The sequence below is a fragment of the Callithrix jacchus genome, chromosome 4, assembly GCF_049354715.1.
Source record: "Callithrix jacchus isolate 240 chromosome 4, calJac240_pri, whole genome shotgun sequence".
NCBI lineage: Eukaryota > Metazoa > Chordata > Mammalia > Primates > Cebidae > Callithrix > Callithrix jacchus.
In genome coordinates this window covers 44506107-44528584 of record NC_133505.1, presented here as the reverse complement: position 1 = coordinate 44528584, position 22478 = coordinate 44506107, and the positions used below count along the sequence as shown (strand labels likewise).

The 22478-nt window shown below is 47.8% G+C and overlaps 1 protein-coding gene across 6 annotated transcripts in view; it reads right to left on the bottom strand.

Moving 5' to 3' along the window:
* BRPF3 (bromodomain and PHD finger containing 3) overlaps positions 1 to 21111 on the bottom strand; it is a 35783-nt gene extending 14672 nt beyond the window's left edge. For 2 of the 6 annotated variants that reach the window (XM_035295474.3, XM_078369059.1), the window contains exons 1-9: positions 20170 to 20471; positions 16093 to 17566; positions 13010 to 13166; positions 10575 to 10706; positions 8134 to 8262; positions 7525 to 7837; positions 6491 to 6793; positions 3983 to 4489; positions 383 to 476 (exon numbers count right to left, since the gene is read on the bottom strand). In XM_035295474.3, coding sequence (XP_035151365.1) covers positions 383 to 476; positions 3983 to 4489; positions 6491 to 6793; positions 7525 to 7837; positions 8134 to 8262; positions 10575 to 10706; positions 13010 to 13166; positions 16093 to 17540 — 3083 coding nt within the window. In that variant the 5' untranslated portion in view covers positions 17541 to 17566; positions 20170 to 20471. Of the gene's footprint in view, positions 1 to 382; positions 477 to 3982; positions 4490 to 6490; positions 6794 to 7524; positions 7838 to 8133; positions 8263 to 10574; positions 10707 to 13009; positions 13167 to 16092; positions 17567 to 20169; positions 20472 to 20884 lie in introns of those variants that run through there. The other 4 variants (XM_078369061.1, XM_078369062.1, XM_078369060.1 and 1 more) reach the window with 3 other exon arrangements.
* Between the last annotated feature and the right edge of the window lie 1367 nt (positions 21112 to 22478).

The window sequence follows — 22478 nt, the reverse complement described above, 5'->3', positions numbered from 1 at the left end:
AAGGCAAAGAGCAAAAACCAAGTCTGTAACAGGCTGGATTGTCTGAGTATGTTTGCAGGGGCAGCAGGGGACATTGGCTCACATGTTATTTTCACTGAGCAATAAGAGACTTAGCTTTCCCTATCCTCTAGAGTCCAAATTCAGCCCCACAAACCCTGTAAAGCATCAGTACTACTCCTCCTCTCTTAGATCATACATGAGAGTCAAGGGTTACCCTGTTTCCTAGGAACTCCCAGAGTTACAGATCAGAGGCCTCGGGAAATAGCAGGAGTGGGAGAAGAAAGAAACAGGTAAGCAGGAGGAGGTTCAATCTATAGCTGAATGGAGAGTAAAAGGAGAGGTGGCAGAGCTGCTGACAAAGCTTTGGGGAATGTGTTCTTACCTGCAAGCTTCAAATGCCAGTCCACCACTGAGACCCAAACTACATTCCGAGTCAGACCCGCTTTCGGTGTGTTTTCCAAAGCCGTTGGTCATGCCTGCCAAGGACACACACAGTGAGTCTGAGTGCAGAAATCCCCCTTCCTAATACATGCTACAGTGTGAGGCAGCCACCTCAGGAGGGCTCGGTGAGGAGTGGAGAGAGGACGGCTATTCCTTTCCCTTTAAGAAATGGGTCTTGGGTGGTAGAGAAGATCTGATAAAGACAAAGGTTTGGGGGGAAATATTGCTGGCTAGGGCAAGGAGCAGACACTGCAATTTCCTTCCCATCCTTCTGCTTGTACTTTAAGGAAACCATAGCACACAGCTTATTCAGCTACTGTCATTCAGCTACAAAGGGAGAGTTCTCCCACCTTGGCTGGCTCACAAGTCCCTGGATCTGCTTCTAATTTCAAACCTCAATTATCAGGGAGTCTTCTCTGCCATTTTCAGGAACCCACCCGCCTTGCCTCTTCAGATAAACACTCCCATACCCTATCCATCACGCAGCTGGCAACAGCTAGTCTGATTCTCTGGGGATGGTGTCAAGAGAGACTAGAGAAGGATAAGGGCCCTTCGTCAACCACACCCTGAGTTATCTCACAGGGCTAATCCAAATTGAGGATTGGGGGGTATTCTTCAGTCGAATTAAAGCAGCCCAGAACTTCCTGGGAGAGTCAGAACCTGGCATTCTAGGCTGGGCTCTGAAACACAGGTTCCTTTTCTCTTTCTTTGAGGTCTTTCTTTGGCCTCTCCTTTTGTAAAGTGAAGATAATACCTTACTTAAAGAGAGAAGGTCTGTTTATAGTGGGGAACCCTTCAGAGGCAAATGAAGACTGTTTGGTCATTCCAGGGATACGACCTTGAAGTGAGGGCTTCCACCGTCCTATCTATCCAATTTATTTTTCTTCTTTTTGAGACAGGGTCTTGTTCTGTTGCCCAGGCTAGAGTGCAGTGGCATAAACAAGACTAGCTGTAGCTTTGATCGCCTAGGTTCAAGTGATCCTCCCGCCTCAACCTCCTGAGTAGCTGTGACCACAGGCATGCCCCCTATGCCCAACTAACTTTTTAACTTTGTAGAAACAGGGTCTTGCCACGTTGCTCAGGCTGGTCTCAAGCTCCTGAGCTTAAGTAATTCTCCTGCCTCAGCCTCCCAAAGTGCTAGGATTACAGGTATGAGCCACTGTGCCTGGCCTTTATCCAATTGCTAGCCACACTAAAAGTCCTGTAATTCTAATAGCTGAGCCAAGAGGGATGCAGAGAACGGCCAGGCGCCCAATTTGAAAGCTGTAAATTAGACACCTTAGCTAGAAAACTGTGAGGCAAGTCCCTCCTGTAAGAGCAGGTGTCTGAGCCACAATGTCTATCCTCTGAACTGGCTCTGCCTCTAACATTATGACCACAATTTAAATCACTGAAGCCATCTGTGTCTTGGATGCCTCACTTATAAAGGATCAACATCTCTTTTTGTGAGATTCATCTTAGGTTGTATAGAAATATTCCTGGGTGCCAGGCAACTGGGATGGTGAGAGAGAGACAGGATTCTAGCAGTATCTCCAAGCAGTAGGCCCCTCAGGTTTGGTGGGCCTCATGTACAGAGCTATTTCCCAGTAGCAGAATCTTTCATTCTTTTAATGCAGTGTTCTCAGCACTGTATGGCTAAGCCTGATACAGCTGACAGGATGACAACAATAACTGCTACCCTCTCCTGCTATATGCTGAGTGCTTTATAAAGGGTATTTCCAGTTCTTAGAACCTTGCAAGGTAGGTATCAGAAGCCCCATATTAGAAATAAGGAAACAGGCTTAGAGAAATTAATTAATTTTCCTGTGGTTACAGAGAGTAAGAAGTTGGGGATCTGAATGTAGGTATGCCTAACTCCAGGCCTCAAATCTCTTGCCTGTATATAACAACTTACTCCCCTAATACAGAAAAGTTTTGGCCAGATGGGATGGGAAGGTATTGTTTAAAACAAAACATCAGGCAGGAAGACAGAAAAGTAAGTGCTGGCCACACAGTCCAAAGTCACCACATAAAAGTATATGAGGAATGCAAAGAGCAAAAGCCAAGAGCAGCCCCTCCCTGCCAAGAAAGTGGGTCTTCCCTATCCCAACAAGACCTAAGTACTCTGCCTGGCAGTCAAAGTCCTTTACATTCAGTCCCATCTCACTCCAGTCTTGGCTCCTGATGCTCTGGGAAGCCCCTCTCTAAGCTGTCCCTCACAAAGTCTATCCTCTTCCTTGTTCCCACACACCCCGGCCTGAGGCCTTCACAACTATTCCTTTCTGCACTCATCCCACAGGGCCAGCTAAGCCCAACTACTACAACTCAAATTCCCTGAACACCTCTAGCAATGCTACCTCTCATGTGACAAATAATAACACATTGTTCACCACTGTGGTTCCTCTACATTTTGAGAGATTCATTTGCCCATTGGTCTGTGAACCTTACAGAGCCGGAATTAAGTCTGACTTACTTTAATACTTCCCGCCCCCACTCATGACCAGCTCCTGCTGGATGTGTACTAAGAACTCTTTAGGCCGAGAGCAGTGGCTCATGCTTACAATCTCATCACTTTGGGAGGCTGAGATAGGCAAACCACTTGACGTCAAGAGACTAGTCTGGCCAACATGGTGAAACCCCATCTCCACTAAAAATAGAAAAATTAGCAAGGCAGGTGGTGGGCACCTGTCGTCCCAGCTACTCAGGAGGCTGAGGCAAGAGAATCACTTGAATCTGGAAGGCAGAGGCTGCAGTGAGCTGAGATCATGCCACTGCACTCCAGCCTGGGCGACAGAGCAAGACTCATCTCAAAAAAGAAAAAAAACTCTCTTTAGTAATGGAGCCTCAGCCTCCATTACCTACCTCTACCACCACCTCATCCCACCCCACCCACACTGCTGTAGCCAAACTGTTCCCTCACCGTTCCTCAGACATGCAGGCATGTTCCCACCTCCAGTGCCTGTGTACTTTCTAGTCTTATCTTTTTGGAATGTTCTTCCCCTAGACACACAAATAGCTCATGTCTTCAATTCCTTCAGATCTTTAACTCAAATATCATCTCCTTAGAAGATCTGGCCACCCTCTCTAAGACCACTGTAGCATTCCCTATCCTCCTTCCCTGGATCTTTCTCCAAAGCTTCTAATACAAGATACAGTTTATTCATTTGCTTTTCATCTATTTCCCCCATAAGAGAGGAGAATTTTGTCTGTTTTGTTCATTGCTTTTTTCCCCCCAGTGCCTAGAATAGTGCCTGATACAAATATTTGATGAATGAACTGAAACGAAGGCAGGAATCATTTTACTCTATACAACACTGCATTCCCCTCAAGGCCAGTGAGAGTTCAGATGTAATCTGGCTCTCTGGGAAATACCTGCTCAAAGCCTATTTCCCCTGGCTGCTACTCACATGCCAGGCTCAACTGTGAACTATGGTGCCCTCAATGCTACTACCGCTGTCCAACAGGGCCATTAGGGAGATGGCCAGTTGGGGAAGGTGCTGGCTGGCAAGGCAAAGCAGAAAAGCAGATGTGAAGTAGCAAGAGAAGTCACAGGCAGGGTCACCTGTCTCTTCCTCCTGCTGGGGGGACCTCTCCCCTTCGCTCTCACTACAGCTCCTGCTCCTTGGCCGCTTCCGGGAGTGGTGCTCATCCTCGATGCTGGCTGCAGAGGCAGGAGAGCCTGCCACATCATGGTCCTCGTCATTCTCCAGTGCCCTGTCTGGGCTTCTCTGTATCTTAACCCCATTCTTGGCCTTCTTGAAGAGGACTGATGTGCGGCGACCCACACCGCTAAGAGGGGTACCAGCAGGGGTGTCCGGGGTCGTGAGGGACAGTCTGTTAATGCCATTATCACTGAGCAAGCGTTGCAAAGGCTCACTCCCTAGCTGCAGTGGTGATTTTTCCAAGAGCTCATCTTCTTCCACTTTTCTGGGCTTAAGGAATCGGCTTGGAGATTTGCTATCATTGATGGGTTTCAGGGTTGGGGGATCCGGGGAGGATTCTTGCTCAGACAACGAAGGTGCAGGCCCAGTGGGCTCCAGGGTTGGTGGAGGAGGCAGTTTGGAGTCATCTATTAGAAAAAAAGAGAACCTGCTTGAACATTTTAGAAAGAGTCTGCTCCTACAAGCTAGATACTGACACTGATAACCAAGAACCAAAGGCATGAGCTATTATAAGGCTTGAGACGCATACAAGGTCTTAGATCTGAAGCAAAGAGAGAGGACAAAGTTTGTTTGTTGTTTTTCAGAGACAGGATCTTGCTCTGTTGACCAGGCTAGTGTGCAGTAGTTTGATCACAGCTTACTGCAACTGCTAACTCCTGGGCTCAAGTGATAATTCTGCCTCAGCCTCTAAAGTACCTAGGTCTACAGGCACATACCACCACGCCTGGCTAATTTTGAAAAAAATTTTTTGTAGAGACAGAGTCTCACTATGTTGTCCAGGCTGGTCTCAAACTCCTGGTCTCAAGCAATCCTCCTGCCTCCGCCTCCCAAAGTGCTGGGATTACAGGCATGAGCCACTGTACCCACCCCCAGGAGAACTAAGTTTTATCTACACTAGTAGTTCTCAATCCTTGCTATGAAAAAGAATCACATAGGAAGTTTCTTAAAAATTCTAATGCCTAGGCCCATCCCATACCAATTGAAACCAAGTTTGTAAAGATGGAGAATTTGTTTTTTAAAGCTTACCAGGTGTGTCTAATGAAGTGAGGACTGCAAACCATTGCTCTACACCCAAGGAAGCCACATGCTTAATCAATAAATAGGTTAAGTCTCAGCTTGACAGATTAGGTGTCTGCAATGCTCACTGGACTCAAGTTTTCTCATCTGTCAATTGATTTTATTTCACATCACCCAAGTGAGAGCAAGTACAGCAGGCAGAAAATGTTCACAGATATGGAAAAACAGAGACCAAGTAAGTTAAATCAGTGGTTGCCAAACATGTCTGCTCGCCTACCACCTTGAAACTTTTAAACATTGGGACTTCCAAGCCAAAGCCCAGACATCCCCAACTGAATCTACAGGAGGTAAGGCTGTGATTTTTTTTTTTTTTTTTTAATTTTCTAGGTGATGCTGTTGGCCCACTCGGCACAAGTCTGTACTGCCAAAGCCCCAGAAGTAGGGATACAAGTGTCATGCTGACTGTCACATGGGAAGTCCAGAGGGTCTCAATGGACACAAAGCCCTCTAATGTCAAATGTGATCTCTCAGCCAAGTCCCCATTCTCTGCCAACCTAAAATAAAATGGGCTATTACCTGCCCTTTGGGCTCCTATCCACTGGAAATAACTCCCAATCTTTTGGACCGTGTGCGTGATAGGCCCTTCCAAGCTGTAGGCTCAGATCCAAAGGCAGGTACGAATGAGGGAGACAATCCCATCCCCAATAAAGGAGAAGAATGAGAAGCAGCTTAGCTTATAAGGTTCCCGGGTTTCTGAGAATCACTTCCCCAGCTATCTTTTTTCTTTTTTTTTTTTTTTGTCTTTTCTCAAGATTAAGAAAATTTGTGGAAACCAACTATCTTTTATAGTCTGGCCTCTCTACTTGGGATGGGCCTGCAGATTCAGCCAGCTGGGGTAAAAACCATGAGGTGACTCAAAACTCTAAGGTCTTTCCTTCTCTGCTATCTGCTCACACCCCAACCTAACCTGCTCTAACAGTCTCTCCACATGATAATATAAGGTAGGCTGATATTTAACTGGTATGTATAATATGGCTGGATCAGGTACAAAATACTGACATACTTAATTGGCTAATAAATAGTTGCTGGTCTGCAGCACCTGAAACGCCCCACAATCCAGCAACTGAATATCCACATCAGGGGCCTTCGGAAGGAGCCCACTCCAATACAATAGCCAACATTTACTGTGATAAATTTTGGTCTCTATTGATTGTTAAATATTTTGAACATCATCCCTGAGTACACATGGAAGTGTGACCCTTTCAGGGACTTCTGCTTGCCCACAAGTGTCAGATATAAACTCAGAAAGGATACCCCCATTATGAGATTCCAGCTTAGCCTCTGTCCCTCTTTACCTTCCAACCCCCTGCCTTCCTGTTACTGTCTCTCACCTCTGTCCCCATCGTCTTCTGGCTCCTCCTGCAGGGCCTGCTCTAGCACAGCTGCATCCCCCTGTGGCCCTGCTGGCAGCTCCCCATTGGATACTGTCTTGTTCAGTAATGGTGGCTGTGGTGGTGGTGGCTGTGCCAGCTTCTGTCGAAGGGCATTGATCTCCCGGCGTAGCAGGCGGACACGGCGGGTGCGGGCCCCACTGGACCGCATGGCGCTCACCAGGTCCAGTTTCTCCAGCAGCTCCTTCAGCTGCACCTCTGGGGACAAATGGGCCCGGTTCTCTGGGATGAGGATGTTGTCCACTGCCAGGGAGAAGGGAGGACAGAAGGGGCTGAAGGACCTGCCCAGCCCAGGACAAGAGAAGGGGGCCGAATCCTTCGGATGCAAGACACTCTCTTGGAATGCCTGGGCCAGCAGCTTCCAGCAGCATCACTGGGGGCCTTGGCCCTGCAACACTACTGCCCAGAAGGCAGCCATAGGGACAAGGTCAGAATCTGGGAAATGTCTGCAGGAAGCCGTTCACAGTCACGATTATGGGCTCCATGGAGCAGGCATGAGGCAGCTTGGCAATGCCCTGGCCTGAGTGACTGGCTGCTGCCATTGAGAAACAGAGAGCTGGGACAGGCAGCATGTGAGGCTCAGAGGCAATTCCATTTTTCTGGTCCTCCACCTGCAGTCTTCTGAATGAGCCAGACACACACCAGCAATGCACTCTCCCTGTCCCATGCTCCAATGCCATACAGAGGGGATCCAAGAGAGGAAGACCTCTGATGAGGCTTTAAGTTTTTCAAACAGACTGCTAGTACCTGATTCCCCTTTTCTACCATTTAACAAGTGTTCAGTGCATTAGTTAAACTTTAACCCTTAGAACTATTCCAGCCACAAAGGTATATACCTCAGTCTGTGTTCACCCTCGGCTTTGCTCCTGGAGTCTATCTATAACCCCAAGGACCACCCTGATCCCTTACTCTGTAGACTCTGTTCCTGTGCCTCCTCCTGGTCCCTCTCCTCCCCACCCATCCAGGCCTCTCACCGTCTTCCCAGGAGAAGCGGTAAAAGTCTTCCAATTTGGGTGACTCGGGCAGGTGAGTGCCCCTCTCGGGGTCATAGCCGATGTTCTCTGCCTGCCGCCGGGCGTGCCGTAGGATGGCCCCTCCCAGATCCCGCAGGCGGACAGCTGCTCGGTGGAAAATTGTGTCTTTAGCATTATACTTCATGCAGTTGGTAACTATAAGGTTAAAGTCCTCCTCAAACTCCTCCAAGGTGTGGTACAGGTGGGACTCCAGCTTCCGCCTCATAGTAGAAAAATCCATTGGCTTGGATATGAATTCCAGGTAATCTGGAACCTAAACATATAAAACCTGTACAATTACAACAACCATTTACTAGCCAAACAGGCACACCCTTCACCAGTACTCTTGGCCTCATTTTCTGATTTGGCCAAACCAGGCTAACTCAGAGCCCTATAGGCCTGGCCACCCTGGCCTGCTGACTTCTCATCAAGGGCAAGTCTACTAGCTTTGCCAGACCCACCCTCCTACCCCTGGTTTTGTACACCCTGTGGCCCAACTCCTTCCTAGCCTACTCAGACCGTGTTCCAGTTCAGGAAGAATTTACTACTTGGGAAGTGGGAGGAACTTGCCTCACTCAAGTTGACTGGTTCTGCGAAGATGTGTGCAGGATCCTTCTCCTGCAGCAGGTCCAGTGTTGTCCTCAACAGAACATTGAATGGCATCAGCTCCAGCTCCATGGCAGCCTGTTGGACTTTGACCTGTGGGGAAAGTGGGGTGAGATCGAATCAGGACAGCCCCTGCAAAGATGAACTGAAACTTTTTCTTGATAGCTTGACTTTTACCAATCATGTACAACAAATTTTCATAGGATATTAAGCTGACCAGTATATAAGGAACTATTACCCAACCTTCAGCCTAGGAACAATGATACCAAAGCTACCATTTTATGATTGTTTCCTATGTGCCAAACACCATACCGAAATTTACAGTATCGATAATAATTATCACTACAATTTCAATAATTAACATTTCCACAGCCCTTACTAAATGCCAGGTAATGTTCTAAACATTTTATGTAAAATAAATGAGCATATGAAGTAGGAACAGATGAGGTATTTTACAAAGAAGAAACCAAGGCACAGAATGACTAAGTAACTGGCCTAAAGTCATAGCTAGTCAGCGGCAGAGTTGGGATTCAGTCCCAGACACTGGTTCTACAGTGAGTGCTCTTGACCATTATGCCACATTACCTCTGTACTTGTAATACCTCAATCAATCATCACGATAACCCTGAAACAAAATTATTATCCCCATTTTACAAATATGGATCAGAAAAAAGATCACCAAGGACTAAAAGAAAAAAAAATACAAATTAAAAAAATATATATGGAATCTGAAGTTTAGAAAGAGCATAGTGAAAGAGTTCCTAGTTTAAGGGCATCTGGCTAGAAAAGACTAGAGACAGGACTTGAAGCCAGGTCTGAGTTAGTCCCAGGGGCACAATTATGATGTAAAATGTGCTTGAACCAGAATTTCCCACCCAGTGTGCTGAAATACTGATCCCATCAGCCCTTGGAGCAGCTGGGTCAGCATGGGGTCACCAGGGCCTCCAGATTTGACCCCCACAAGTGGCAAGTAGCTTCATATATTTCACTAGTATGCTGTACAAATGCTATTTTATACATATGCCCTAAGGTGAAAAGTTGGGAAGCCACAATTTAGATATGGAAAATTCCCACCTCTTGGTTATATCAAAACAGGCCTGCCTACTTCCCCAGGAGCAGGGCCTCCTTCTCTCTCTCACTTCTCCGAAACAGAGATGGGACGAGAAGTTCAGCTGTGGGATCATGCCTGGGATAGCACCAACATTTTGAGCCCAGGAAGAAGGTCCTGAGATGTCCTCCATGGCCATCCATAGTAAATACGGCATGAGTTGCCCAGGCTGTGAGGTGGAAACTGAGGCTACTGGCCTGCTAGAAAAGGGGTCATGCTAAGGCTGAACACTGAATTAGAATTTAGAGAAAGAGAAAGAAACATTTTTCCCCCCTTTCTTGTGGAGAACGGGTCTTGCTACGTTGCCCAGGCTTGTCTCAAACTCCTGGACTCAACCTATCCTCCTGCCTCTGCTTCCCTAAGTGCTGGGATTACAGGCATGAGCCACTGTGCCCAGCAAGAAACCAACATCTTTAGCCCGGGCCTTGGAAGCATGCAAGTGACAGCTGCTATTCCTGGACCAGAGAGAACAGTTTTGGCTTTTTATCCACTCAATTAATAGTATTTGCTCTTAGCCATGTGCAGTAGATACTTCAGGGAAGCAAAGAGTATTGATAATAATAATGACAGCAGCTGACACTTTTCTGGCTGTTACTATGTGCCAGGCACTGTTCTAAGCTCTTTATATAGACTAAGTCATCTAATCTTCACAACAACCCTATGATGTAGGCTCTATAATCACCCCCATATTCCAGTTAAGGAAACCAATGGATTAAGAGATTAAAGAACTTGCTTAATGTCACACAGGTAATAAGCAGAAGAGGCAGGATTTAGACCCAGGCAGTCTGGTGCCATAGCTCATGTTCCTAAACCACTAAGCTATACTACCTACCTCAACATTTCCTATGCTCAGGGGCTTAGGATCTCCTAGAACAGAGGAGAAATAAAAAATTTAAATGATTCAAGACCGTAAGTGTTTAAGATTCAAGCAAGAACCTCAGAAATTCCCAGGCCAGAGGCTTTCAACTGATGATGCCCATTACAATGGCCTAAAAAGCTTTCCAGAATCCTTGAGGCCAGGCTCCCTCTGAGACTTCCTGAATCATAAACTCCAGGAACAGGACCAGGCATAAAATATCATATCATATGAGGTTACCAGGAGCTGAAACCCAAAATACAGAAACCATCAGTAGCACTACACCCAATACAGAGTAGGCAGATCTTGGAGCCTACAATGCTGGGTAGGGAGGGGAAAAAGCTAGCATAAGGCAGGGACTCCCGGATTTCCCAATACTAGACTAACAGTGGGAGAAACTGACCTTGAACTAGGACCCTAGGGCTGGGGGCTCCTCCTTACCTGCTCCCGTTTGAGCTTCTCTCTCTTCCGAATCAGTTCAATCAGCAGCCGCGCCCGCTCCAAGTCGTGGCGGAGCTTCTGCCAATACTTCAGCTCTTCCTTCACTGCACTTGTCTTCTCATCCTGCTCTCGCTGCAGGAAAGAAGCAAAGAGGAACTAGGAACCTCCTTCCTGCCCAAAGTCCTCCCCTTGTTCAAGCCTAATGGGGCTGTGGCAGGTAAAAGTCTTGCCCCCTTCCTTGTCCCACAAGTTTCAAGAACCCTTCCACCCCTTTCTACCCCATGCCTTCCTCCTGAGCTGCCCCAGTATTATAGCAATGTTTCTTCATTATAGAGCAATAACCATTGCTGAAGTAGGATCTGGGACTGCTTCCCCCACCCCCAGGTATACCAGAGAGCGGCTATGGCCCTTTGGGCCAGAAAGAATTTCACAAGAAAACTAACCTCAGAGGTGAAATTCTTTTTACCCTAGAGCTTTCACTTGGCTAGAAAACAAAGTGAGGTTCTTACTATAAGCTTCAACATACTTTGGTAAGACAACAAAAAAATAATCACAATTCCTGCTGTAGAAAAAATTACAGTTGGAGTCAGGGGAAGGGAAGAGACCTAGAGCTTAAAGCACAAGGGCATATTAGCATAAATATAATAAAAACTAATAATATAAACTGGAAATAAAATGCTAAGAGAATACAAAATAGAAGATCTGAGTAGATGGAGGTTAGATCAGAGAAGCTTCCTGGTGAAGTCTTACTAGAATTTTACATACAGGTAAGTGACCGACATGGATGGGCAAATTAGTAAGGAAGGTCTCTTCTGGAACCAAAGGGATGAAAGGGGCAAAAATGTAGAGACTGAATTAGTGATTCCTTGCTTGGTAAGCAAAACAAGCTGGCCAGAGCAGACATGCTGGAAAACTACAAAAGCCAAGGAAGATATAGGACACAGCTAAGAAGAATCTTCAAATGTAAGGCAAAAGGGCCTTAACTTGGCCTGCCTAGAAAGAGGAGTATATTCTGGAAGAGGAAGTGAGAGAATGGAAAATGGTATGTGAATAAGACACTACCAGTTGTAGAACAAAGAAAGAATTAGAGGCTGGAGATCACCTGGAAAGCTACTGCTGAGATTAAGAGGGCATGGGTGAGCAGGAGAGCTGCAGAATGAAGACAAAAGGCCATGTTGATAAAGTCCCCAAAGCAGCTTAAGGGATGATTAACAGTGGCCCGTTAGGGAGGAAAGAGTCAAAAGTAACTCCAAGGTGGGAAACTCTTGATATGAGTCCAGGAAGGAGAGGAGTTCCATAATAATGGGGAAACAAGTTTACTGAGAGGAAAAAAGATAATTAATTTCCAATATTTGAGTTATAAGTAACGATATCCACATGGAAACATCCCTGAGGCACTGATGGCATAAAAAAGGGATGAGGACAAGGCAAAAAGTCTGGAGCTACTATTACACAACAGTTACTGTATGAGAGTGGACATGTTCTCCAAGCAAACAAAAAGACAGCAGAACCACTGGGAATGTTACCATTAAAGAGAAAGAAGTGGGGTCAGCATGGTGTACAGTCAGAGAGGCAGAAGAAGCAAGAAGTGGTATCACAGAGAAGCTCTTAGACAAAGTGATTTGTGCTCAAATGCAGCTCAGTGATGAATCAGGTGAGAATATAAGACTTCCTGGGTGAAGGTAGCTGATGTTTTAGGGGAGGCTTCAGGGGAGCAGGTGGACCAAAAGGTTCATGGGGAGCCAGATACAGGTTTGTACTTCAGGAGTTTGGTTATAAAACGCAAAAGCGAGATCAGACAGAATGCAGAAGGCACCAGATTCACATAAAGCTTTGCTTCATCTCTGGAGCAGCAGTATGTGAACACTTAAAGGCAGAAGGAATAGAACAGTTAAAGGGGGAGAAAGAACTAAAGAGTTAAGAGAAATTAGGAGCAGAAAACAAACATGCAGCAACTCCAGGTGCTAATGGCTAAACAGCCACCACAATTGGATAGGCTGTGTGTTACAACTTAGATCGTGAATTTGTGTATTTACTATGAAACATTTTTTGGCAGATGGCAGCATAATGTCTTGAGGAAAGGGCGCCTTTTCCTAATTAACACAATGTGGCCACCCTGGCTCTCATTCAGCCTACTTCTCACTTTCTGCCACATTTAGAGGATTTTCCCCACATACATGGAAAGCTGGGCATGCTCTCCACTCTCCCCTGGAATTCTCTACAAAGTCAAGCCTCTTCCATCCAGGAAGAGCTGCTTGAAGATCTCTGTAGTGCTGGGGGTTGTTCCTGGGATAGACCACCCAGAGTGGGTGATCCCCTATAGGAAAAGGCTCCATGGAGGGATCAAGGAGGGGTGCCAGCCCCACCCCAACCATCATTACTTTTCCTTCACTCTCCACTTCCCTCTACCAGTCTCAAATCACCACTGCACCTACCTGCTCAGCATTTCTTTGGGACTGCAGATGGGAGTGCAGGCGCCGGATAAGAGGGACACCATTCCGTGCTTGCCGCTTCAACAGCCAATAGTTGTGAAGCCGCTGCATAAACTGGTTTTTCCTCTGAAAGGAGAGACCACTACAGATCTTGTTCAACCTTGAGTAGAGGCACACGGAAGTGAAAGACAGGGTCAGTGGGCAGCCCAGATTATAGCCCATGCATCCTATCCAGACCCTGGTTCATTTCTGAACCTTACACAGGAAGACAGAATAAAATGGCCAAATACCTCACCTCAAAGAAAGGCTCGAAAAGGACAGAAAAGTTAAGCAGCTCAGATTCAGCATGAGGTATTTCATTTGCTTTTCCACCTCTTGCCTTGCAGTCCTAATCCTCCAAAAGAATCCTCTCCCAGAACCCTATTTCCTATGGTCCTGGATATCTTTGTACGAGGTATGGACTGAGAAACAAGGCTGTGCCTCGATACCCCAGCCTCCTCTGTATAAAAACAGCAAAAAGGAATGGGAACTTGAGTAAGCTATGGGTAATGTGACCACTATTTCCTGCCTTCTGTGGCTGAGGGTCCCATCAGACTAGGGTGTAGTCCACACCCAGGCTAAGCCCAATGCAACCCCTTAGAGTTGTTTGACCTCTGGTTTTTCATGGTATAAACCTTAGCAGCCTAAAAATGTTGTTTAATTTTGAACTAAACGAAAAAAAAAATTGATCTAAAGATGTAGAGGATAAGAAATCTGAAAACCCAGCTGGCTAAACTACTCAAATGTCTTAAGGTCAGGGTTTAAGCCAATAACTCCTTGGGGGAAGAAAAGGGGTAGAAGAGGAACTAATGCAAGTCTATAATCTTTATCTTAATATCCATATTGCAAGGTGGGTATCATTATTCCCATTTTTACAAAAGATGGAAAGGCAGCATAGGAACAGAAGCTGAATAAATTGTCAAAGTAACTAATGCAGCTAATAAGATGGTGGATCTGGGAGGGATCTGAATTCACGATCTCTCTGCTATACCATGGTACATCCCCAAACTGGTTATCCACAGGGTAAGCAAGGCCTCAGTACTTCTGTGGTGTTTCCTCTGCTTTTTCTCTTCATCCCACTCCACTGATACAAAGATAAGCACAGCTAAACAAGAAGGGAAACCTTAGAAGGATGGACATGTTGGGCAGGACATTGCTCACCTAGGCCTTGCTTCTCTCCACAGTCAAACATTCCTGCCCCAAAGCCAAGCTTATAAAATCAAGAATTAGGCCTTCTCCAAAGGACAGATCCCCACCAATGCCCATGCCAAGCACACCTGCCCAGATGTATGCAGCATCCTCCCTCTACAACCTCTTGGCCTTGGAGGATCCCAATAGCATTTGTGCAGGTAGGGAAAAGAATAGTAATAATAAAATAGCAGCAGCAGCAGTAGCCACCATTTATTGAGCACTCACTATTTGCCAGACACTGTGCTAAGTGCTTTAAGTCTTATTTATTTATCACAACTCTATGTGATGGGTTCATTTACAAATAAACTAAGGCTTAGAGCAGTTAAGCAACTTGCCAAAGGTCACACAGGTACTAAGTGATAGAAATGGGTTTCAAATGTAGGTCTGTCTGGTTCTTAGCAAGCTCTGCTGGCCCCAGCATGAGGCATCTAGAACAACATACATGACAACCAAAGACTCTAGCCTCAAGGCGTAACCACCCTACAGATGGAACTAAGCATCCACCCACTTACTTCAGGAAAAAAAATAACCTAGAACAGCTCTGTGACTAAAAAACACATTCAGAGTCACTGAAATTCTAACTTGGGTCATAGCTGGCAATAAGAGCCTCTCCCTCCTGATCGCACCCTTAAGTCTTCTTCCCAGCCTGGCAAATCTGGTTGCCTATTCATAGCTCTCATACGACTCTTTCCCCAAGGCTCCTTTTTCCCTACCCTTCTCATCAAGAGATAAACAAGAGGAATGCAACCTAGAGGCATCATTATGCCCAGCTTGTGGTATAAGGTCTGCCACTTTCTACCCGGTTCCATCCCTTAGAACAGGACATGGCATGTAGTAAGTGCTCAATAAATATATAATTGAATGAATAAAGGAATGAATAACTTTACCTCCTGTGGCCGCAGTTTCTTCATCTGGGGGTGTGGGAGAAGGTGCAAGGACTACATCAGATGAACAATCTCCAAGACTCCTTCCTATACTATTTTAATGAACACCACCCTTGAGATGAGCCTCTGCTAGGAAATCTTCCCTATCTCTTGCTTCTCTGCCAAGCTCCCATCCCTCCAATGGCTCCAGATACCTCTCTGATGTTTTAAAACAGGTACCATGTGCTCTCTACAGACTCAATAGGAGTCCAGAGAGAGAGCTTAGCTACACAGATAAATTGAATGACCTTCTTATCCCTAAACCTAAAACTTCAAGAGGAGGAATAGCATGTTCTCTCCACACCATCACCCTCTCAAACCCAGGATAGAACTTGCTGGACAGCAGATGGCCATACAAATCCTCTGAAACAGTGGTTCTTCACTGGGTAATTAGTTCTATCTTCCCCAAGGTTTTTTAAAACATGAGTGAGGAGTGTTTGTGGTTGTCTCAAAGACCAGGCAATGGGGGAGGGGATGCAACTGGCATATACAAAGACCACAGATACTAAACATCTAGAAATGTACTGGACAGTTCTAACAATGAAGAATTATTCTGTCCCAAATGTCACTTAGTGTCCCTATTAGAAAATACTGCCTTAGATATCCTATCACCTGAGTTTCTAAGTAACATGAATAATTATTCTTTTCAAAATGTCACTTAATGCCCCTATTAGAAAATACTGCCTTAGATATCCTATCACCTGAGTTTCTAAGTAACTTAATTGTTTTATTTCACTTTGAACTAAAGGAAATACATTACTCTGAGGGCACAATCAAAACTACAAACCAGGCCAGGTGAGCCTGGGCTCACAAGGAAAAGTTTAAATTTGGGGAGAGCAGTGTCCACCTGTGTTTAGGGAAGTCCTGGCAAGGGCCAACACCAACCCAAGAAGAAACCATGAGTCCCTGAGGAACCCTTCTGGGCATGCTTACCTGTAAGAGGGTATCTGTGGGACAGTGACCATGGGGAGAGTGGAGGGTGTGTCTTGGCCTGCTTCCTCTGGCTCCTTCTTGATCTTCTGCTTCAAACTCATCTTGTTCTTCTTGGGCACTCCCTTGAGGGGGCCACCCACCCCACTTTGGCCTTCTTGCTCCTCTTCCTCGACTTCTTCCTCTTGTTCCTCCTCCCCACCACCCTCCTTCAGCCCTTCCTCATCGCCAGTCTCACTGATGCTTCTAGGAGAGTCACCCTTCCTCCTAGCAGTGGCAGCACCTGGTGGCGAGTGGGCCTCACAGTAGGCAGTCTTGCGCACTGTGAAGATGGTGCCATTGAGGCTGGTTTCACGCATGGGCTCAATCTTCATGAAGAGCCCAGCCCGCTGTGCACATGTCACATGGAATGCTGTGTAGCAGTTCACCTTATGGCACTGGATGGCTGCGCCCAGCCCTTTCTGCTTGCAGATATAGCAGGTTAGTTTCCAGCGGGCAGGTGGGATATTGTCAATGCCCTCAATAGGTTCCAAGAACACCGTGTTAGCAAAGCAGACTTCAGGGATCCAAATAGCACACACCACATGGGCCCAGTGCCCATCACTGGTCTGTTTGAAGGCGCCACCCTTATTGGGGCAGAGGACGCAATCCACAGGCCGGGAGGGAGACTGCAGGCAGCAGCGGCATAGCCACTGGCCCTCAGGGATGTAGGGGACACCGTAGCACTCCTGGTGTACTGCCAGGTTGCAGATGTCACAGAAGAGAATAACGTTGCTATTGTGACATTCATCATCCAGGCACACACAGCAAAAAGCATCTTCATCAATGAGTGACTGTTGGGCACCACTGCTACGACTCTCCAAGTATGACTCTTTCTCAAGCCGGTCTACCAGCAGCTCAAAGGTGTCTGCAGACACCAAACTGTGCCCATCTACTCGCCGCTTTTCATTCACCATGTCCAGCCAAGCAAGGTCCTCCTCATCCATGTCATACTCTACCTCTGCATCCAGGTCTTCAGGTGGCTTGTCAATGTACCGGTAGTAGGCAGCAGGCAGCGGGGGTGCTTCTGGCTGGATGCCTGAGTCCACCATACGGAAGCTGGGCTGTGGGAGGTGGAAGGAAGTACCAGATGCATGCTTGGAGCAGGATTCCTTCTTTTTGCCCTTGGATGAGGGTTTCTTGGACTTGCCAGGGAACTGAGGCTGTTCACTGTTTTCCTTGTTACTATTGCATTCAGTGATATCCTGGGCAGTTAGCTCATCCTCAGTGATGATTTTGAGTGGATCATAGATGCTGATACGATGCAGGCGTCCGTCAATGTCTACCTCAACAATCCGCTGGGCCTGGGCATATGTCAGGGTTTCCCGGGTGGGTGAGCACTTGAGACTGTAGGGGGATGGGGAACGCTGGCCCTCGGCATTCTGCCGGGACTTCCGACGAGGCTTCCTCATGGCACCTGGGAACTGAGGGGACAGGCCTAAGGAGAGAAAGCCAGGAGACTATGAGTTGGATGTTCATGCCCTTATGCGCCCATTCATCCTCTCATATGATAAGGGATCCACCAAGAGGACTGGCTGTCCCCTCTGCCTGAAGAACCTGTCTCTCAGGCATCCACATGGCCTGCTCCTTCACCTCCTCTGAGTCTTTCATTTCTTCAAGTGAACAACACTTCTCAGTGAGACCTTCTCTGACTACTTTATCTAAAATTGCAAATCCTTTTCCTCCACCAGCAATCTACCTTTCATTCTGCTATATTTTTCCCTTTAACACTCACCATCTTATACCATGCTACATAATTTATCTACTACTATGTTTTTTTGTTTCCTTCTTTCCACTAGAATGTAAGCTCCATGAGGAAGATTTTTGTTTGCCTTGTTCACTGCTGTATCCTCAGTTCCTGGAGCAGTGCTTAGCTCTTAAATAACCACTCAATAAGTATTAGTTGAATGAAAGGAAAAATCAAATACATATGATCCCTGCCCTCAAGGAGCCCTGACTAACTGAAGCAACAGAAAAGTAAACAGATTATTACAACTTAACATAGGGAACAATCTAATGCTCTAATGATGTACATAAAGCTGTGCGACAGCTAACTATGGAAAAGGCATGAGTAGTTAAGGGCTTAGAAAAGAAGAAAACAAGAACAGCATCCACTGTCAAGCTCTGTACATGAACAATGGGCCCCATCAGAGGATCAAAACTTCACAAGTCTAGTGTCTTCTCCCAATACATCTTACCATGATCAGAAACCCTACTCCTCGATCCTGCCTAGAGGTGAAGGGGTAAGGGCATCTGAAATGCCTATCATACACAGACGAAGGGCTTCAAACTATAGTATGCAGGGTATTCCCTACAAAAAGCAGCATCCAGGACAGTGGTCCCCAACCTTTTTAGCACCAGGGACTGGTTTCATGGAAGACAATTTTTCCACATCTGAGGGTGGGTGGTTGTTTAAACTGTTCCACCTCAGATCATCAGGCATTAGTCAGATTCTCATAAGGAGCATGCAACCTAGATCCCTCACATGCACAGTTCACAACAGAGTTCACACTCCTTTAAGAATCCAATGCAGCCACTTATCTGACAGAAGGTAGAGCTCTGGTATGCTCACTCACCCACCATTCACCTTCTGCTGTGCGGCCTGGTTCCTAACAGGCCACTGACCGGTACCAGTCCATGGCCTTGGGGGTCGGGGACCCAGGATCCAAGATATATCAGCTAGCACATTTCCAGGCAGAAACAAACCCTAGAAGCTCTGAAGTGGCTCCAAGAGATCTCTGAAGTTGTAGGGGCCTGTCTGGGACCTTCATTCGACCCAAAGTCAGTATGATCTGGGCAGTATCTGAGGTAAACTCTCAATGCATTGTTACCTCAAAAGTCTCTCCCAGAATACTTATATCTAGTCTATCCTTGTACAGCCAAGAGAAAGCCCTAGTTTCCCACACCATTCTCTGGATGAAGGGAACTACAACAAGCTCAGGAGGAACTATAGGTAGTCATCAAGGTTGTCACCACCAGAAGAGACCTTTGGGGATACAGGGCCCCATGGTGTGGGCAGACTTGGAAAGATATGAACAGGGAGAAGATTTCAAAGAGAAAACAATTCATTTATAAAGTAGAGACTGTGATAATAAAAGCACTTTTTCCAAATTACAAAGCACACTTACTTTTAATATTTCTCACAGCTACCTTAGGAGATGGTATAGCTACTATCATCTACCTAGAAGCTCAGAAAGATGTGACTTAACCTAATGCTAGTAAGTGATAAAGCTACACTTTGAACCCAGATCTTCTAATGCTCAATTCATCTCAGTGGGAATTAAAAACACCACAGAGGTGCTGTGGTCTAGTACAAAAGGAGGCTCTGGGGCAACCTAGGTTCTAATCTTGGCCCTCTGTGACCTGGAGAAAGTCCCCTAAGTTCTCTATGCCTCCCCACTCCATCAGTAAAATGATAGTAATACAATCTAGCTCTCAAGGTGCTACTTGTTAATAAGGTATTATTAACATCCTTATTTGAAAGGGCTTCCAATCCCAAAGTGTGACTGAAACAAACAAAAAAACAATTTGGCTGAGGAGCAGTGCCAGGCGGGATGGCACACACCCCACTTGGAGCCAAAGGAAACAGAATCATTGCAGCAATTCTGTCCGGGTTCCAGAGGCCCTTGGCCACTGGATTCCTTACAAATGCCAAGTCCCTGGGGGCAGACAGGGCTAACAGACCTGCTTCATCACCCACCCCTCCAAAGGCACGGAGGCCCTAGGAGGTGAGAACATCTGCCTCCACACCGACCCCAAACAGCAGACAGGCGGTGCGGCGCCCCCTTTCCTGAAAGCCGCTCCAGCTTCTCCCTCCCCACCTGCCACCTCCTCGGCTGCTCAGGCATCTCTCGACCACGCAAGTCTCCACACAGACGTGTTTTGTCCCACCCACGCCTCCAGACACCGGGGAGAAACTCTACAGCGGGAAGGGCTGCTGCTGAGGGAAATGAAATGAGTTTCGCCCACAAGGAGCTTACAGTCTAGACGAGTTTTTTGGCGGGAGTTTCTCAACCTACAAAGCCGTTCCCACATACACACCTCCAAAATATCTCCAACATCCTCCGCCCCCAAGATTTCCTCTCGGCACCCCCTGAACCCCCGCTGGCTCACCCACCCAGGTCCCCGAAGAATGAAGAGCTTCTGCAATGAGACTGTATCCCCTGCTCCCTACACAAGATAGGAGACAAGGGACGTCCCCAGCCAAGGCTCCTGCCCCTTTAAGGGGGCACCTCTTCCAGAAGAATCTTGACCCCTCGGAGAAGAAAGGAGGGAAATAACATCTCAGAGGGGAGGGGGCGAGCGCACCAGAGACAGTCTGACGCGGAGTCCGACCCTCAGACAGAGAAAGCGAGCGCCAGCGAGTGAGCTGGACAGAGAGGCGAGAGCCCATTGGCCGCCCCACCTGCCCGTCAGGGGGACCCGGGGGACTAAGGGACGCTCAAGGGGCGGAACTCTCCTCTGGCCAGGCCAATTGGAAGGCGTGGCGGGGGCGGGGCTTGGCAGCTTGGCTTCCAGGGCTTGGGGGGAGACAAGATGGCGACTGCGGGAGGGGGTCCTCGCTTTTCAGCTCCCCCGCTCACCCGCCTTCTCCTTCCCTGCCGCCGCCCTCGCTCCAGGAGAGAGCTTTCGCACCGCCCCCGCCCTGCTCGGAAAGCCCCCCGCTTCTCCGGTTTCCCCCCGTGCAGTCCCTGGTCCCCATAGGCCCCGCTGCCCCCGCCCCCGCTCTGTCCGGCCCCGCTGCCGCCCCCATTACCTCAGCCGCCGGCCCGGCCCCACCGTTCGGGGCCCCTGGGCGCGGGCGGGCTGGCCGCCGAGCAGGTTGGCGTGGCCCGGGAAGCGGAGCGCGGTCTCCTCCCGCGCCTGCCTCCGCGGCCTCCGCCGTGCCCCTTCCCGGCCCGCGCTAGGGCCCCTGCCCGGCCGCCGCCGCCGCTCCCGGGGGAGGAGGGGGAATGGAGCCGCCGCTGCTGCCGCTGCCGCCACGGAGCCCGGCCGAGGGGAGGGAGGGATCAGCCCCCAGGCAGGATCCGCCCCTCCGGCCTCCCCCCGCCACCTCCACCCCTTCCCTCGTTCCCTCCCTGACTCTGCGGGCTCTCCCGCAGAACAGGAGCGAGAGCGCGAAAGAGGGGGAAACGGGAAAAAAAGCCCCCCACTCGTTCCCGGCGCGGCGGCGGCCGGGGCGGTGCGGAGAGGAGAGTGGAGGCGCCGCCGCCGCCACGGGGCACCGTCCCCGGCTCGGCCTCACGGTGGCGGTGCGGGCGCGGCGGGGGCGCCGAGCAGAGACTGGATCTGCGCCCGCCGAGATCCCAGCGCACCATGGCCCTGCCCGCCACGGGGCGAGCCCGACGAGAGGGCTGGGGACGTTCGGGTCTAGTTGGGAGAGACAGGGGTCCCTGACTCTTGAGTGGTCAGTCATTACCTCCCCAGTCCTTATGGGTGATGTGGCTATGGTTTGGGGCAGCAAGCCCCCTCCCCAAACTAAAGGGCCCCTCCAAAGCCAGGGCAGTCACTGAGGTCAAAGGCGGTCTGTAGTTTCTTGGGTGCCGGTGCCTACACGACTCCCAGAAAGTCGCGTCTCCCCCAACCCCCAATGCCTAATACCTGAGGACAAAGGTCTTGGGATTGTCCAGCCCCTCCCCCAGTGAGGACAACCGGGAAAGACCTGCCTTTGTTATGTACAGGTGAGCGTCTTGTTCCTCACCACACATCCTTAAAAAAAAAAAAAAACAAAAACTGACTTTCCCGTTTTAAAAGAGTAAACGTAAAAGTTTTGACAGTCTACTTAAGTATGGTAACTCGTCTGTCACTGTGGGCATGGGAAACACTTTAAACCTGATTTGGTTAGGAGCTGGTTAATTTAATGCACTAGGCGGCTTTCTAAAAGATGCTTGACAAATGGCAGCATCAGACCAAACTGGATTTTGTTTTGATTTAAAAAAAAAAAAAAAAAAGGGCTCCATTGCCACCCCCTTTTGCCTATAAACTGGAAAGCTTACCTCATATGACTGAAGTCTTAAGCACCAATGCGTAATGATGTTTATAAAGGATGTATGGGTAAGCTACCTGTAAATGTGCATATGAATGACAATTTGAAAGTGTTTCCTTTGCCAACACTTGTGTTGAAGCTGGTGAGACTCAATTTCTTGCTTGATTCTGATGATCAAGGACATGTATTCTAGAGTCAGGAGGATGAAGGATAAAGTCTTAGGATCCAAGTTTTCTGAATGTTTAAAGTGAACATACTGCTACTTTTGAAGTATAGATGTTTGTTAGCCTAAGGAATTTAAATATAGAGAGTTTCAAATTCAAAAGTTTGAGTAAGGAAGCTAATTAGTATCTCAAAGTTGTTC